Genomic DNA, 19,761 nt, shown 5'->3' with positions numbered 1-19,761 from the left:
TATAGTCTAGTCTATAGTCTTGTCTATAGTCTAGTCTATAGTCTAGTCTATAGTCTAGTCTATAGTCTAGTCTATAGTCTAGTCTATAGTCTAGGGTACCATATGTTATCAAATATGGATTTCAGTTTTCAGAACATACATATACATTTTTCACAAATTCCGAAAATCTTTTTATGAGATGGCGTGACATTCAAACAGCTGTGTGGATAATTGCGACCATAGCTTTATAGACTAGACTATAGACTAGACTATAGACTAGACTATAGACTAGACTATAGACTAGACTATAGACTAGACTATAGACTAGACTATAGACTAGACTATAGACTAGACTATAGACTAGACTATAGACTAGACTATAGACTAGACTATAGACTAGACTATAGACTAGACTATAGACTAGACTATAGACTAGACTATAGACTAGACTATAGACTAGACTATAGACTAGACTATAGACTAGACTATAGACTAGACTATAGACTAGACTATAGAATAGACTATAGAATAGACTATAGAATAGACTATAGACTAGACTATAGACTAGACTATAGACTAGTCTATAGTCTAGTCTATAGTCTAGTCTATAGTCTAGTCTATAGTCTAGTCTATAGTCTATTCTAGCTACTTTGTTTCATTCACTAAATAATTCAAAATTCAAATGGAAATTTCTTTTGTTTTTTACAGAATTTTAACTGCAATTCAGAAATTTGCAATTGTACCTATTTCAGATACTAATATTTGTTGTTTCGATATAAAAGAATGAAGGTCCTAAAGGCAGGACGAAGGATGAAAATAATATTATTTAAGTTTCATATTATTATAAAGCCATTTCAGCATAACTGTTTTTCTCATATTGGAAAGAAATTCCCTATTTTCTATACCTATCTGCCAGTAACTGATCCATGTATGAATTATGGGTAATCAATTAGACTTGCTCCCATATACAGAAATGTAGTGTATATATATATAAATGTAGTGTATATATATATAACTCCAATCATTGGAATACAACACATTTACCAAAATGCAAAATAACTTTACCAATATACATACTAGTAAGAGTAAGGTGAAATAAGTATCATTGTACTAGTCACTCTTTGTAAAATAAACCGCTGAATCCAAACAAATAACTTAACTTTAAAGATACAAATGTATCTTTTATATACTAGAAACAACCCTCGTAATAAAAAACAACTCACCTGTTTCTTTTGTTTTATTCTACTTTATATTAGTTATTGTAGTACTGAATATAAATATAATGACGATTGACTGACTTGACTTCCCTTTTTTTGTTGTGTGGTATCTTCAATTTTTTACTTTTTGTTAATTTCTTAAATTGGCATTTGTTGCTTCCATTACGCACATACACTTAAATACATGTACACACCACAAACACAAACATAAAACCCAAACGACGAGAGGAGGAACTGCACAAGCAAACGCACTCACATAAAAAAGATACGTCAAACAAATTCCAACAACCCACAACTTTCGATATTTCTTTTTTAATTTATTTCTTTTTTTTGCCAATTTACAAAAATGGTCAACAGCATTTTATAATAAAATAAACCAATGAATTCTTAAATTGGTAATATAAATTATTTTTTTACTTTGTCTATACGGATGTTTGCAAAATTATAAGAAAAACTCAAATAAAGGTGAAAAATTTGTTTTTTTTTTCTTCTTGTTTTTTTCAATTCATTAAAATTTCTCTATTCATTGTGAGTTTTTCTGTTTTAGTTTTAGAATTTTTCACTTATTGCTTTTTGCATTTTATATTTTCAGTGTCAGACACATAAAATACATTTTCTTGTTTTAATTTTTGTTTATAATACTCCGATTTTAGGTAATCTAATTAAATATTGTCTAGATATATATTAATCTGTTCTTTTTCGTACGGCTCAAAAATTTTTTTGCTCTTCTTCTTCGTTACTTCATTCCGTTGTATACAACACACAAACAAACAACAAGTGCAAGCAGTTTTTAACAGTGATGCCAGCCGTTTTAAAAAAGTTGTGTTTTCAATTTGTTGTAGGGCTTTAAAAAGTTATGAAGATTGTGGTGTGGATATTTTGATAATAATTGAAATAGTGATTGATTAAGCTGAACTTAGTCATCTTTATGTACTTTTTATTGCTATATATACGCTTAATAATATGTTTAATGATATTGGAATATTTGCTATGAACAAATAGATCTTTGGGTTTATGTACATATAAAAAATTATATTTATTTACTCAGTTTTTGGTAGTTTCTTTATTTTAAATATGTTTTTATAAGTCTTTCGATTAATTATTTATTGATGTAAAAAACTTGACATTGACCGTGACTATATAGTAAAAACTGAATTTCACATTTTGAACCCGAAAAATAATTTCACTTGTGGGATTTATAAAAAAGTATCTGGCAACATTGTTTAATACTGAAATACAATGATGGTAAAACAGCAGTTTCATGCAAATCATCCAACGGTGTTTAAAGCAGCAAAACATAAATTAGAGCGATTTTTAATAGTGTGGAAATGGAAAAGTATGATATAGTAGAATAAGTAAGTAAGTTAGTAAGCAATTAAGTAAGTAAATAAGTAAGTAATTATACCAAATTTTCTGCTATAAAATATCATTTTCACATATCTTGCGTTTCCTGCTTATATGAAAGTTTGAAAATATTGCGACTCAATGTCGATTTTAAGCCGCTGCCGGAACTTTTATTGACAGGCGCCGTTGCCGTAAATATTTATCAGCGCAGGCTTCTGACGGTGACAGAAGAAAAGAAACTATATTTTTTCAGCTAGTGTTTTTAGCACAATTTTTCCATAATAAAACAAAAATTAAATAATTAATAGTCATATAAAGCAGCCATAACAATGCAGGTATGTTTTTCCCCTTAGCAAATATTTGTTCATTGAAAATCCTTTAAATATAAAAGGAAATTACAAAAAGGAATACTCCGCCACGCAAGCTGATTTTTTCCACACGCAAGAGAAAAATTCAGTGGATAAGAATTTAAGATGACTAATATTAAAATAAAATGTTTTCCTCTTATTATTACAGTACTACACGCTGGCGTTTGCCATCCTGCTGGCAGTGGGTAAGTTAGAAGTGGCAAGTTAAAAGGACAAAATCCAATATTTATGTTTGTGTGTATATTTTCAGTGTGTGGGACTCATTGCTTTTATGTACCCGGAGTGGCGCCGGTAGAATTTGTCAAGGGACAAAAAATTGACGTTAAAGCAGTGAAAATGACCAGTAGTCGTACCCAATTACCTTATCAGTACTATTCGCTGCAATTTTGTTTACCCAAAAATGGTACTTTAATCTATAAATCTGAGAATCTTGGTGAAGTATTGCGGGGTGATCGTATTGTCAATACCCCCTATGAAGTACAAATGGCAGTAAATATCAATTGTAAATTGCTGTGCAACAAAAAGGACAATAGCCCACTGAATTGGGAGCAACCACAATCGGCCATGGTGGCCGAACGTATAAAACATGAGTATTTTGTGCATTTATTGGTCGATAACTTGCCAGTGGCAACACGCATTGTCAATCTAAATAATCCCAATGAAGTGACGTACGAGCATGGTTATCGTTTGGGTCAAGTTGATGGCGATAATGTGTATATAAACAATCATTTGAAATTCATTTTATCATATCACATGCACACCAAGTAAGATGAGTTGTGGTATTTTTATGTATCTTGTTTTTAATTTAAATTTTTTCATATTTATTTTTTATTTAGAGATAAATATCGCGTAGTGGGTTTTGAAGTAGAAACAGCTTCTGTTAACTATAAAGATATTAAATTTGAGGGCGACAATTGTAATTTTCCCGATAATGCTCGTCCTCAGTTGGTTAATGGTAATTCCAATACTCAGCTATACTTTACCTATTCGGTGGAGTGGAAAGAGTCCAAAGTTAGTTGGGCTTCACGTTGGGACATCTATTTGGGCATGAAAGATGTACAAATTCATTGGTTTAGCATTATCAATTCTTTGGTAGTGGTTTTCTTCTTATCGGGTAAGTTTTTCTGTTATTTTGTTTATTTTTTTTGCATTTTCTATTATTAAATTGTTTTTATTTTATTTTTAGGTATTTTAACTATGATTATGATACGTACCCTAAGACGTGATATAGCTCGCTATAATACCGATGATAATATCGAAGATACTTTGGAGGAAACTGGTTGGAAATTGGTACATGGTGATGTATTCCGTCCACCGAAAAATACCCGCTTCTTTTCTGCTGTTATTGGCAGTGGCATACAGATATTTTTTATGGCTTTAATAACAATATGTAAGTTATGTCACGTTAGAAAAATGTTTACAAAATATTTACGAAAGAGTGATGAAGTCTAAATTGCTATAAAAAGACCGACAGCATGACATATTTTGTAACGAATGTTGCAACAGGCACTTACTGTTCGATTAGTAAATATCACAAAATAGCTCCAAATATAGCGGGATCAATGCTAATCATTAGTGATGATACATTTCATTATTTGCCCACAAACCAAAACTCTGATTCCTCTTTACTTGCCTATATTCCTTAAAACTTGTATCTTTCTTAACCACAGAGCTCAACTGTGATTCTTTATGGTGGTGTGTCATAGACCTTATGACACACTAAATTGAATCATAATGTCCATGGACATAGTAACAATTTCAAAAGTGCCACAATGTCCAAAAGTAATGCGACAGAAAGTTCATGGATTTTAAAGAGTCCATTTACAAAAAAGGCTTATTTTAGCAAAGCCGGTATTCAAAATTCTCCAGATTTTGAAACCCCTGCGCCCGGCCAAAAGACACTTTTTAGAATGAATCCAAAATTCAACATACAACGAATTTAGGAGCAATTCTTTTTGGGATAAATGTGTCCCTTTCTTAAATTCTAAACAAATTTTCCAATACATTTCTGTTTTCAATGTCCATGGACATTATGACATTTTGAAAAAGTTACATAATTTTCATGGACATTACGTGGCTTTGAGGTGTGTCATAAGGTCTATGGAAATTCTTCATTACTTGCCTAATCTACTTATATCCTTTTCTTACTTACTTCATTCCCTACTTCATTTACTTACTTTCTCACTTACTTACCTACTTACTTACTTACTTACTTACTTACTTACTTACCTACTTACTTACTTACTTATTTACTTACTTACTTAATTACTTACTTACATACTTACTTACATACTTACTTACATACTTACATACTTACTTAATTACTTACTTACTTCCTCACTTACTAACTTACTTATTAAGTTAATTAGTTTGTTAGTTACTTACTAACTTGTTCCATTACATTTTTCATTTCAGTTTTTGCTATGTTGGGTATGTTGTCACCCTCTTCCCGCGGTGCTCTCATGACTTCTGGTATTTTCATGTATGTTTTTATGGGCATAATTGCTGGTTACTTCGCTGCTCGTCTCTATAAAACCATGAAAGGACGTGAATGGAAAAGATCGGCCTTCCTTACAGCCACTTTATATCCCAGCATAGTATTTGGGTAAGTAAACTTATTACAATGGAAGAATTTCCAAATATTTCAATATTCATACCTCGGATTATTTACAGAACTGGTTTTTTCCTTAACTTCTTTATCTGGGACAAAGAATCAAGTGGAGCTGTACCCTTTAAGACTATGATCTCTTTACTTTTATTATGGTTTGGCATTTCCGTGCCTCTTGTGTATTTGGGCTACTATTTCGGTTATCGCAAACAACCGTATCAGCATCCAGTACGTACAAATATGATACCAAGACAAGTACCAACACAACATTGGTATATGAATGCAATATTAAGGTATGAGAGGGAAAATCGCATGAAATTAATTGCTGGACATGATATCTTATATTTTGTTTCCTTTTTCTTTTTTTCAGTACTCTAATGGCTGGTATTTTACCATTTGGTGCTGTATTTATAGAATTATTTTTTGTTTTCACTGCCATTTGGCAGAATCAATTTTATTATCTATTTGGTTTTCTATTTTTGGTATTTTGTATACTGGTAGTAAGTTGTGCCCAAATTTCCATAGTCATGACATATTTTCAATTGTGTGGAGAGGTAAGAAATCGTAAAGAAAATCCAAATGATTCTTAAAATAATGTTTGTTCGTTTTGCAATAGGATTATCGTTGGTGGTGGCGTAGTTTTATTGTTTCGGGTGGCTCCGCTGTTTATGTGCTATTCTATAGTATATTTTATTTCTTTACTAAACTGGAAATTACCGAATTTATACCCACTTTATTGTATTTTGGTTATACCAGTAAGTATTTTCAATAATTTGTAAATGTTAACATTTTATTTTAATTAATTAATGTTGTTTTATATTATACAGGTCTTATGGTTTTAACATTTTGGCTTTTGACAGGGACAATTGGTTTCTTTGCCGCCTATAGTTTTATACGTAAAATCTATAGTGCTGTAAAAATTGATTGATTTCATTATAATTATCATCATACAACCCGCCAACATAAACTAAAAAAAAAACATTCAAAATTTTCAACACAACAACAACAATAAATTCTACGGTATTCTAATGTAACCAAAAACAAAAAAAAAAGCAAACAACTTAAATCCAATCCAAATGCAATTGAATACAACCTATAAACTCTTGTATTTTATACAATATTTCTTCTACAATTTTTAGTTTTATAAATTAGTTTCTTTTTAAATTTATACCTAACTTTATGTTTAAGTAAATTAATTACTTTAATTAATTTTATAGTTATTTTATTATTATTTAATATTAATTTAATGTTCCCTTCTAATTTCTCTTTCTATTCTATTCTTGCTAATTTTAAGCGTATTTTTCTGTTTGTTTTATTATTTATATAAAAAAGAAAAACTAAAAAAAACGACAATTCTCAATATTTAAACATAAAAGCTCAATTTGTAAATGAAAAATTGGCTTTTTTGTTTTTAGTTTATAACATTTTTAATCTTAGGTCACATCTCTAATTGCTAAGTTAAAATGAGAATAATAATGATAAACAAACTAAGAATAATGTAAAAATAAAGAAATAAAAACAACAACAAATATATAAATTTGTAACATAAATTAAAAACAAGTGTTTTTAAATAACAACACGAAAGGAAATTGCGTAAAGAAGTTTTAAGTGAAAATACAGGTTTTTGTGAAATACTGGTTTTTAGTTTTCGATCAATATACTGGTTTTTGGTGAAAAAATATACAAGGAGGGTATATTGGGTTTGTGCTAATGTTTGTAACGCATAATATTGGTCCTAGACCCACCTTAAAGTATTCCAATCGGCTCAGAATCATTTTCTGAGTCGATTAAGCAATGTCCGTCCGTCCAAGTAAACCTTGTTATGAAATTACAGGTCACAATTTTGAAGATAATTCAATGAAATTTGATACATGATCTTCTATTGTTCCAGGGACGAAGCCTATTGAAAATGCTTGAGATCGGTCCATTATTCCACCTAGGTCCCATGCAACTGAACCCGCCGAATATTTCTTGTAAACCTTGTTATCAAACTACAGGTCGCAATTTTGAAGATAATTCAATGAAATTTGGCACATGATCTTCTATAGTACCATAGACAAAGTCTATTGAAAATGGTTAACATCGGTCCATTATTTCACCTAGCTCCCATACAATTGAATCGGCCGAATAGGGTTTTTAAGGTCATTTAAAGAAACTACAATCAATATTATGGTTTTCTCTGTTTACAATCAACGTTGTGGTAAGTTATATTGCAATTGCAATTTACCACTTCTTTACTTTCTTAAATGTATGTTTTTCCACAACACAAATTGGATTCGTCAGTATATACTTGGCTTGGTATATAACACCCAGCCATAACTATACTGGTTTGTTGTTTCCGTATTTTCTAATTTTGATTTTTTAGCTGAAGGGCCTAACTCTCCTAGTGTAGCACTTGTAGTAGCAATTTCATAGGATGTTTGTTGAAATGCTAAAAAAGTAAAAAAAAAATATTTAAAAAGTTAACAATTTCACCGCCAAACTGAGAATAACTCAAAAAAAAAAGTAAAATTGATCGTTTAAATGTCGATGTATCGAATCATATGATTTTAATCCATACATCGATGTTTTTTCTTCGATGTATCGAAAAGCTGAGTTTTAAGTTTACGCATCCGGCAGCTTTTGTTTAAGTAGATGATTGCAACACATTTAAAGGAGTGACAATGTTTTGAAACAAAAACGTTATTTTTTTAAAAACAATTATAATAAACCATCATCGAAGCTGTTGCAAAAAAAATCTAAAGTATATTTGTATAGTGAACAAAATTTCAGTGAACAAATAAAAAATTTTGGAACGCAAAAATTAATAAAAACAAATTTTGTGAGAGTGTTAAGCTAAAATTTACACCAGTTGTTGCCGATTTTCATGTGTGCGTCTACAAGTAGTTCACGTAATGTACAACCAGTATCATGTATTGAGGTAAAGGATGACACAACTACTGAATTAGTACCTTTAAAGCATCAGAGGTTTATACAAAAAAAGTTTTGAAAATATTGCTTCTTATTCCGATGGTGACAAGGCAAGAAAAATTAACAAAGCTATTGTATATATGATTTGTTAAGATTATCGCGCATCCTCACTGGTAGAGAATGAAGGTTTTAAACATCTAATAAAAGTTTTATCACCGCATTTTAAAGTAGAGCAACTGTGACACGTTTGGTCGATGAAAAATATAAAGGAATTGAAAACTAAATTAATAACAGTGGGCAATATTACTTTGACAATTGACTTTTGGTCTGATTTTCAAATGCGAAGTTTTTTGTGTGTCACAGCCCATTTTGGTATTTCAACTGAATTTCAGTCGATAACGTTTGGAGTATACCACTTCGATGAAAGACACACTTCTCAAACATTTATTGACTGTTATTTCCAAGTTCTGTTGTTCTTTTTTCCGATCGCTTGTCTATTCTTTGTAGTAGTATATTAGCTATTCTTTAGACTTGACAATAATCTATAGGCTAGTATTCTGTCTAGCTTATAAATTACTTAATCCTCAAGTTCATAGAGAGACAATAGACTGTCTTTTGTTCAGTCCAAGAACCAGTCTATTGACTAAATGGTCTTAAATATCGACTTGTCTAGTGACTCATCTATATTTTTTAAGTACCTTTAACTAGACTTAGTCTTTGGACTAGTATAAAAACACTAAATACTAGTTTATTGTCTTGTTATAGACCAAACAGTTCCCCCTGGGATGTCATCTGAGAAGTCATACAAATTTTATCATCACACAGTTGGATACTCTCCAAAGGCATGTTAGGAAGGATCTTCATATATACGAGGAAAACATATGCAGATATGTGCAGGATCCACTGGACTTGAACGACATTCATAGAGACGCCATAAATTCCGCGTTCGCAGGATACCGCACTTGAAGGTCGCCAACCACCCATAGCAGAAACGAATAGATGAAAACCTGCCGCGGAAAATAATAGTAATTCTGACACAACTAAGATCGGGATAGAGCAACAGCATCAATGCCTTCTGGTCACGTTTAGACCGTGCCGTCCTCAACGAATGTCTGTTCAATGGATTTATGGGTAAAGTAGCCCAATTTTTAGGACTGGACATTGATGTAGATTATTGTATAGTTTTAGCTGTTACAACAACCAACCAACAAGTAACCTACTATACATCATATAGATCTAGGAAATTCAGGCAACCAGGCAGAAGCCTAAACTAATGCAGCTAAGGAAACTAATGCTGTAGGAAACATTTTAATAAAACTAAAAGGAACCAATGGGACGATTATCGTCAATGCTTTAAAGAGGGAAACCAGACGAGATAAGAAGGAAGAACTGTAGAGTACCACGGAGAGATCACGTCAACGTATGGTCTAAAGACACCGGTACGCCAGGATGTGACTTTACTAAAATGAAAGCTCCACTTCTGAAATTCACATAATTGAGTTTATATAGTATTCAGAAAATTTCGTAGGCGGTGCTATCCTTCAAGCCTGGGCCAGATGGCATATTACTAGCACTACTCCAAAAAATCAATCAGACACCATCATGCCATTTCTAATTATGATATTTAGGATCTCCTTGGAAACATGATATATTCCTAAAGTATGGAGAGAGGTTACTGTGTTATTTATCTCCAAAGTGGGAAAATTAACTATAGGCCAATCAGTCTGTCATCGTTTTTAATTGAAAACACTGGAAAGATTAATTGATATCCATATCAGAAACATTAGCTGTCCCGATAATTTTTGTGGGGCACAACACCTTAAAGGGAGCAGGGTTTTTTACAGTCTTGCATGACGTTGCAGAACTATAAAGAAGGCAATTGACATTAAAGAACACGTTATGGCATCTTTCTTGGACATATGCCATCTATGTAATTTGCGTGTCATGTGCGAAGGGATGGAGGCTGTCAAAGACTGCCCTGACTGAAAAAAGTCTGCAATGGTGGTCAAGTATTGAGTGATTTTGGCGCTGATGTCGTCGATGTGGACACCTGAAGAAATTACGGTGCAATCATCTGCAAACGACACCAGAGAGACATCTGTTGAGGGTTCAGGAAGCCTTCAATATAAAGTGTTGAATTCTCAGCATCGAGTGATCGACCGTATCGTAAGCCTTTGATAAATCTAGAACGGCGACGATGAGCGCTGACACGGTATTCGCTGATTGGGGACATTGTGAGTTTATCTATGATAAAGTAGTTGAGGTTTGTTTGATTTATATTGTGATCAGATCAGCGCGGATCCAAGGGGTGGGAAAAAGAGAAATTTATTTATCGAGATGATCATTGCTTCCCGGAAGGGATTAGGAAAGAAGGCGTGTGGCGAAGTCAACGCATAGTCACGTTATCTGTCTTTCCTTATGATCTTGTATTCACTGAAAGCTGAGAGTCTTCAACACCTGATTATCTTCGCTTCTTGTCGTTATTCATATGCATAAAATTGGTGATTTCCACGAACTTATTCCTAATTAAGAGGCAATTTTGCTCATCTGGGGGAAAAATTTCAGTTGATACAACTGTCATGAGTTGACAATCTTTGGCTGAGTATGATTTGTTTACCCTGTAGAAGTCATAGAGAAACTCTATGGTAGAAGTTTATAATTTTACAATGATTTCATATAACAAAACTTATATGCAACTTTTATTAATATTTTTTTTATAAACAGAACATAATTCAAAGGATATGTTTAAAAAAATTTACAAAAATGAAACAAACAAAAAACTTAAAATTCAAATTCTCCTTTACGAGGACATTTTTGTCGCGAATGACCTTCCTGGCGACACAAACCACACTTACGACCCTTTGGAGCTGTTTTAGAATCATCTTTTTTATCTTAAATAAAAATTCAATTTTGTCAGAATGTTTTAAACGAAAAGTAAAACCCATAACTTACTTGCTACTGGTTTAAAATTAGCGCTAGTGGAGGCAGATGAGCTACTGCCCCAAGAACGTTGACTGTCATCTACAAGAATTTATAAAACAAAAATGTTTAAAAATTTAAGAAAACAAAAATAAGAAATTTTTACCTTCAGTTTGTTCAGCCCATTGAAAGAAACCACACGATTGATCACGATTGGAGCAGGCATAAAAATTTCGCCCCTTATTAGGGCCTTCTTTTCTTACCGTCAAGCTATTGGCAGGTTTATTGCAATTACAATTTACTTTTTCTGCATTATCCGTTGACTCAAATTCTCTTGAACCCCAACCACTGGAATTGGCAGTATTAGCTCTATTACTACTGCTACCTGAGCCCCAATTTGTAGAGGTAGTATCTGCTCTAGAATATGTACTTGATTGTTCAGTATTTTCAGTTTGATCGGCCCATTGAAAGAAACCACAAGATTTGTCACGATTAGCACAAGCATAAAAATCTCTACCCTTATTAGGGCCTTCTTTGCGAACCGTTAAGCTACTGGCCGGTTTATTGCAATTACAATTTACTTGTTCTTTACTAACCGGTATGTCCGCGTCTCTAGAACCCCAATTAGTGCTAGTGGTATTGATTCTATTACTACTGCTACTGGAACCCCAATTGCTGTTATTGTCTGTACTAATGCTTGTCCTACTGTTAGCACTAGAACCCCAGTTGCTAGTGCTACTTGTAGAGGTTTGTGCATTAGATGAATGATTCTGTTGTTCAATTTCGTCGGCCCACTGGAAAAACTTACAAGGGTTACCACTTTTGGCACACACAAAAAACATTCTACCCTTATTAGGACCATCTTTTTTAACCGATAACCTGTAAAGTATATATATAATCACTTAATATTTCCATTTAATACATAAAATCCTCATTTCATACTCTTTGGCCGGCTGATGACATCCCGTGCATTTAACATTGAGCGCAGTCTCCTCAGTAACTACTCGACTAGTTGAACCCCAGCCATAACTATCATCATTTGTTGTTTCCGTATTTTGTGATTTGAATTTTTTCAAGGAAGGACCTACTTCAGACAGTCTAGCACTTTTAGCAGCACTACCCCAAACATAATCGTCGTCATTGAGATCATTATCATCCTGCAGCCATTCGCTAAAACTTTCATCTATTTCTGCTCTATTTCTAGCTGAAGCCGCTGATGCAGACGTTGTTGTTGTAGTATTGCTTTGCCTTTGTGCCTTTAGTTTATTGACATTTTGATTACCAGAACCCCATTGAAAATCTGCAAACATATCATCATCGTCATCATTAAATGCTGCTGCTAAATCGTCGCTTAATACGGTTTCGGTACGGGTTTGTGGTGTTGTTCTGCTCGTCGTCGTGGATGTGGTTACTGGTATATTTGCTTCGGCCGATAATATTAAATCATCGAATCCATCATTACTATCGAAAAAGGCATCAATTGGCATATCTTGTAGCTCAGAGGCAGCAATTTCATCGGCTGTTTGTTGAGGAGCTAATTTTGAGAAATTTGATCATATTAAGAGTCGAAAACTTGTTTTACTTTTAACTAATATTGAAATTGTTATTTAGGTTCCTAGATTTCTTAATACTCAATCCATTACAAAGTTGTCCTCTAGATGAAAACTAACAAACAAAACTTAATTCTTGAGAACTAAGAACATCACTCTTGATGTCACTCAAAGTTATCCCATTTTCCTCCTTTAAAAACCAGACTAAACCAGCCACCAATCAGATATTAAGGCTTTTGCCAGCCTTAAAAGGGAAAATGCACAGCACTAACACTGATAACCTCCCAGATCTCCAATGACCTCAATCAGCTACGACTGTGTCAGTAAACCATGCTCTCCGCTCTGGATTTATCCAAGACATTTAATGAGCGATCGACGCACGATCGACTCGCACCTATTGGTCGTATTCAAATCTGAGCGTTAACAAATGGCAAAGTTTATAAACGGCTCGGAAAAATGTTCTCCGAAATACAATGGGATCATAAGAAGAACTTAGAGGTTATTGGGGGGACAATAACCTCTGATACATTTGATTGGAGTTTAGACGCTTTCGCAGCGACATACAAGACGTCATTCTTTCGGACATAGACAGACTGTCAATTGCATGCTGCTGGAACCGTTGCCTCAAATGATAGTCTCTGAAGCTACATAAGTACCAGAGTTCTTAATCAAAACCCCCTGTGTCGAGTACTTAACGTGAACACCTGCCTTGACGGCCTTATTTCTCGGTGGTCTTTTTCATCCATGGGGTAGACTTGAGAACGGTTTACCATCGCCCCTAAATTCTTCAATGAAGAACTCGGGTGGTAATTTTGGATGTCCGGTTCATGTACAAGCACTTTGCTGATGTACTTGAGCTATCTAATCTCTTGCCATAGTAGCCCTGTTACGAAATGACAGGAAAATGCAATCACTGGTCTAAAGTCAATAGAAGGGGAGACCAACCCCAACATTAGGCAAAATCAATCTTCTGGATATACCGGAAGATGGCCACCCTTATGATGCGATGAAAGATTGCATTATTCAAAATGCAATCCCTATCATCTAATGACACATTCCAGTGCATTACTTAACGTCTTTAAGCCCGCGCAACCACACTACTGAGATGGCCCTGTTGTTTCGGCAACAGCACCTAGAGACATATTTGGTAGTCTAAAATACCAAACAAAATGGATCAGGATCACTTTTATGAATCGATCTATGTAACAAAGGATGTAGAAATTTCCAAAGTCAATAGATTCCAATAATTACTTCGGCAATAGTAATGTATCATGTATCAATATATCCTGTTGAGATGGCAACATCACCAAAGAACTTCCTCGACGCGTAAAAAGACATACTAAATCAGTACTAATCTAGACTTTCCCGATCTTTCACTAATTTTCGCATAAGTTCCATTACCATGATCATAAAGATCACTCTACGGGATGACAAGCAAACATTGAAAGTTCCAGACCTTTAAACTGTTGCACCTGCCATTAAAGTCCTCGCTAAACAATGCATTTATTCAAAGGAGTGGTCGAATCAGATAACTGTGTGCATTAAAAAGACCAGCGTGAAGTAAGGACGTGAACGGTGGATTTCACGTAAACCACTTCGATATTCTTGTCCTACAAAGTCTACAGATTTGCGCCCCATATACCTATGGTGAATGAAGCTTTGTTATAGATTGATAAAGAACTACGATAAGTGGTCTGATACTAGAGGTTGGTAGTGCTTGGAATTGTTATATCTGGGAAACAAACGCAATCCAAATATAACGACAGGATAATACGTGTTAGCGCATCATTTATAGAAGGCGGACTTTCCCTAATTAAGAGTGCTATAGGAACTAGTGGGTTTCTAATGTCGAGACGGTAGTTTGAGAGACTGCAGGTGAAAAAGAAATAAGTATTATAGAGCTGTAATTTGGCTTCTCTCAAACAAACCGGAGACACAGATATTGAAAAAGTTTGTGGATCAGGTCGAAGACTTATTATCAAAAGAGTATTTTCATAGTTGACGGCAGCATCCACATGCTGTTTTCCGACATAGGTAGCTACCAAAAAACTCGCTAACTTAAAAGATTCCCTTGTGCTTTCAATTCCTCTTCGTTGGAATAGTATTATATATCGTAAAGATATATCCTGAACGGAAACCGGTATAAGAAAATGTCGTTATTGTTGCAATGTTATTGAATTCAATCAGACTATGAGTAGAAGGGCCTACGGTTTCAACTTCTGAGTGAATCTAATACCAAAGAAGCCTATACATTCATAATATTCTTTGCCAAACTTTTTCATATCTTTGATTTAAGCCATTTTGAAGGGGATCATAATGACGTTTATGGGTTCCAAATGATATTTCTTAGAATAATTTTTAAACAGTTTTAATGAACTTTAATCATCTAGTAGAGTAATAACTAATACAAAAAGAGTTTAAACTCACCTGCCGTAAAATAGGAACGTATATTCGTATTACCAGTTTGTTTCTTTTGATTAGCACTTGTAGTTGTTGTTTTTGTGGAAGGTTTACGCGTTTTCTTAGCTTTAGTTTCAGTTTCTCCAGCAGCATCATTAGTTGTCTTTGTTTTAGTGGTTGTACTTTTAGATTTTTTACCGCCTGTGTTATTGTTTGATCCTGCCGCGGGCGCTGGTTGAGTTGTTACACCATAATTAATAGGTATAGATGAAATGTCTGCTACTATCGGACCAACTCTTTTAACACTATCCAAATTTATATTGAATATATTACGAAATTGTTCATCACATCGTAGACAGATTTTATACCAACCAGAAGGACAATTAAACATGGCTTTATGATAGGGATTTGAAAATTTAAATTTTATTAATTTCATTTCAGAACCACATTTATTGCAGGTTTCATCTAGAGCATGGGGTTCTTTACATTCATCTGGCCACCAAATGCAATTTTTACAATCGGGAAAATTTAGACAACCGATAAGAAAACCGGTTTGATTCTTTTTAGGTTTTAAAGCCATGGGAGCAATGGAACATTTGGGACATTTGAATATTTCTTGCAAACGATTTTGATTTTCTGAGGCTCCTGAACGACTTTCGGTGTTGCTATTAGAGTTAGTGTTGTTAGTATTATGCTGGTTTGGGGTTTCTAAAATACGTTGGGCCATTTTTTCATCCATTGCACTAATTTTGTCCATAATTTGTTTATAGGCTTCTTTATATTTAACAATTTGCTCACGCAATACTGTTTTGGGGTCCTTTTCACCTAAACAAATCTTTTTTAAATCTTGTTCGAATTCAGCTCTTAACATAGGTTTAGCTAAAGCCAATTCCATAGCATCATATCCCTCATAGAGACCCATGCCTATAACTCCTGGCACTAGACATCCTTTATCCACCACTCCAATATAACCTCTTTCTTTAATGGTATTAATATGTTCCGCATGCGTGGCATCTGTTCCAATGCCATGTTTTTCCATCAGTGCTATTAAATCAGCTTCTGTTAGGAGCGGTGGTGCTGTGGTCGCACCTTCTGGCATTGTTATTTCTGTTGGTTCAAACTTTTGTCCCTGTTCGTATTTATGTATTTGTTTGGCATTCCATTTATCGTATATATAAACGTCTAGGTAGTTGCGTTCATAAATAACTAAACCTGTAGCTGTGAACTTTTCACCTTCAATGGAAATTGTTACTATCGTTTCGGAACCAGTGGCATCCTTACTGACACATGCCAAAAAATGCCGGCAAATTAACTCATACACACGACCCTCGTTGCCATCTAAATCTGTATAAATATAACAACGTATTTGATAATAAATTTGTTTCACAGGAAAAGAACTAAAGTATAACTGGAACTCCCCTTAGTTGAATTTAACTAGAATTAACTTGAACTGTACTAGAACTGAACCAGAACTGAACTAGACTTGAAATAGAACTGAACTAGAACTAAACCAGAACTGAATTAGACTTGAAATAGAACTGATTTAGAACAGAACTACAACTGAACTAGAACTGAACTAGAACTGAACAAGAACTGAACTAGAACTGAACTTGAACTGAACTAAAACTGAACTAGAACTGAAATAGAACTGAACTGGAAATGAACTACAACTGAACTAGAACTGAACTAGAACTGAACTAGAATTAGAACTGAAGTAGAACTAGAACTGATTTAGAAATGACTTAAAACTGAACTTGATCTAATCTAGAACTGATCTAGAACTGAACTAGAACTGAACTAGAACTGAACTAGAACTGAACTAGAACTGAACTAGAACCGAACTAGAACTGAACTAGAACTGAACTAGAACTGAATTAGAACTGAACTAGAACTAGAATTGAACTAGAACTGAACTAGAACTGATCTAGAACTGAACTAGAACTGAACTAGAACTGAACTAGAACTGAACTTGAACTGATCTGAACTAGAACTGAACTAGAACTGAACTAGAACTGAACTAGAACTGAACTAGAACTGAACTAGAACTGAACTAGAACTGAACTAGAATTGAACTAGAACTGAACTAGAACAGAAAGGAACAGAACCAAAACAGAACCAGAACTGAACTAAACAAGAACTGAAATAGAACTGGACTAAAACAGAAAGAACTAAAACTGATCTAGAACTAAACTGGAACTGAACTAGAACTAAAGTAGAACTGAGCTAAAACTGAACTAGAAATTAGGTAGAACTGAATATTAACTGTACTAGAACTAAACTGGAATTGAACTGAACTGAAAAATAACTAAACTAACCAAAATAAAACTGGAATTGGACCAGAACTGTCATTAAACCGTTTATTTCTCATGACAAGAACTATACCGATCTTCAACAGCTCGTCGAGAAGGATCCTAAAATATCTAAAGAGTCTTGAGTTTATTAATTTTGCTAAAAATTTAACTTACTTGGCACCATTTTAGTGGGATGTATCGGTGGATGAGCCTGATCAGATTTATTGCCATTTCTTGGATTTGGTCCCCATTCCGCTACACGTTGAGCAAATGAACCCCAAACTCCATGACCTGTTTGCTGCTCTACTAAAGATCTATTAAGATAATAATCATATTAAAATATCTTTCTTTCTTATTCTTATTATTTTTTTATTTCATTACTTACTTTAAATCAATTTCCTTGGAAAACATATTTGTTTCCGTACGTGGATAACTGATAATACCCTTGGTATATAACTTTTCTGCTATAGTCATAACCTCCTTGGCGGATAATTTCAATTTTCGTGAACCTAATTTTTCCAATTCCACCGTATCCAAAGGTGTGGGTCGCCATTTACTTTTAGGTTTCACCGTTACACTTTCTACAGTAGCTGTGGGATTCGCTATAACCAGAAGATAATAGTCTTCACATGCCTGTTTGTCGAAGAGACGATTGCGGGCCCAAAGGAATTCTACCGTTAAATCTTCTATGGTATGAGTTACTATCAAATAAATAAGAAATTAATACATTTTAAGATGAGTATAGATAAAATATCTCTACCTTTAATCTTCCAAAAAGGTTCCGACACAAATGCCTCAATTTCTTTATAACGTTCGGCCACAAAACCCAATGTGGGTATTTGACAACTGCCATAAGAAATCAACTTATCAGATATTTTCTCGGGAAATAATCTTTGTAAACGCATCGTTTGGAAACGTGTTATAGCCGCTCCTGTCCTTAAATCCAATTCGGATCGCACATCCACTGCATCACTTTGACGTTTGTCCGGCTGTGTTAAGTTTTGTAGGGCTCTATTAACCGAAGCTTTAGTAATTTCGGAGAAAATTGCTCTATAAACCGTAATATTCGGCTTAACAGCTCGACATACATCTATAATCTCAAAACCAATATTCTCGCCCTCACGATCACAATCTGTCCAGACGATTAAACCATTACAACTGCGTACCTCCCGTTCCAGTGTACGTTTAATAGCTGCGAAATTTTCACTGCAAGCTTTACGTACGGGGGCATCGAATAGACTTTGTGGATCAACGTTATTCCAATTTCGATAAGAACTTAGAAATTCGAATGTCAGCAAATGTCCCGACACCGAAGTCATTACCATTTTACTCTTTCTACCCAGAACTGTTGCTTCAAATTCATAAATTTTATTATAAACCGAAAGGCCTTCACGCTGAAATTGATTAAAATAATCTAGCTTACAATTTACTTAGATTATTTGACACGAAACTTACTCTTCTGGCAGTTCCATTGGACAATTGACCAGCAATTGTCTTCGCCGCATCATTTTTCTCTGCCACATTTAGGTACTTCATTTCTATGTTTAGGTCCTTTTTAGCGTAGCATCTTTTAGACGAAAAGAATTTATAACATTTTAATACCTTAAGCATTTATTTTTGCATTGGATTTCACATAAATTCCGCAGAAATTCAAACTATTTCCGCCAAATAAGATTTTTTGCATAAATAAAAAATATGCTCCTTTTAGTGTTGCCAAAATAGCTGGCAAAGGAAATGTTTGCAAAACAGTGTTGCCAGAAAAAATATTTAAAATTGAGCAAAAATAATTCGAATGCAATCCCTACAAGAAATGTATGACCGAAACTAACACGTACAAAATGATTTTACTAACACACTTGCAACATTTTTCTTTAAAAATTGCTAAAAAAAAGAGTTAACGGATAATTCCATCAATAATGATGTTCAAATGACCGGTAAAATGACTGTTGATATACACAATGTGTAATAAAGGGTTTCATTTACATATGAAAGAGTGTAACAACTGCATTTGACAGTTACTGTGTTTTCCGTCTTATAAATTAATTATTTCGGTGAAAGCCAAAGATCAAGAAGCGAAAAATTAAAAAATTTGAGACTAAAATTATTAAAAGTAAATAGATTTATTATAAACTGAATTTAAAAACGGTGCAGGAAGTGGAGCTGAGAATATACTCT

At 33.8% G+C, this 19,761-nt stretch overlaps 2 protein-coding genes across 2 annotated transcripts; one reads left to right on the top strand and one right to left on the bottom strand.

Annotated features, from left to right (window-relative positions):
* The first annotated feature begins 2,728 nt into the window (after nt 1–2,728).
* On the top strand, nt 2,729–7,013 carry LOC111687826 (transmembrane 9 superfamily member 4). Its single transcript, XM_023450302.2, has 10 exons — nt 2,729–2,875; nt 3,057–3,093; nt 3,159–3,672; nt 3,745–4,022; nt 4,095–4,298; nt 5,324–5,513; nt 5,582–5,809; nt 5,887–6,070; nt 6,133–6,271; nt 6,344–7,013. Exons 1-10 carry the CDS (start codon nt 2,870–2,872, stop codon nt 6,442–6,444), a joined length of 1,881 nt encoding a protein of 626 aa, XP_023306070.1. The 5' UTR covers nt 2,729–2,869; the 3' UTR covers nt 6,445–7,013.
* A 4,083-nt stretch (nt 7,014–11,096) lies between these two features.
* Nucleotides 11,097–19,339, bottom strand: LOC111687825 (DNA topoisomerase 3-alpha). The gene is made up of 9 exons (XM_023450301.2): nt 19,042–19,339; nt 18,347–18,980; nt 17,972–18,287; nt 17,761–17,900; nt 15,323–16,639; nt 12,288–12,879; nt 11,512–12,224; nt 11,379–11,447; nt 11,097–11,317 (listed from the first exon to the last, which is right to left on the bottom strand). The coding sequence occupies exons 1-9, from the start codon at nt 19,195–19,197 to the stop codon at nt 11,208–11,210; spliced, it is 4,047 nt and encodes a 1,348-aa protein (XP_023306069.2). The 5' UTR covers nt 19,198–19,339; the 3' UTR covers nt 11,097–11,207.
* Between the last annotated feature and the right edge of the window lie 422 nt (nt 19,340–19,761).

The sequence above is a fragment of the Lucilia cuprina genome, chromosome 2 (assembly GCF_022045245.1).
Source record: "Lucilia cuprina isolate Lc7/37 chromosome 2, ASM2204524v1, whole genome shotgun sequence".
Lineage (NCBI taxonomy): Eukaryota > Metazoa > Arthropoda > Insecta > Diptera > Calliphoridae > Lucilia > Lucilia cuprina.
Note: the sequence above shows the minus strand (reverse complement) of the source record. Positions and strands in the feature narration are given on the sequence as shown.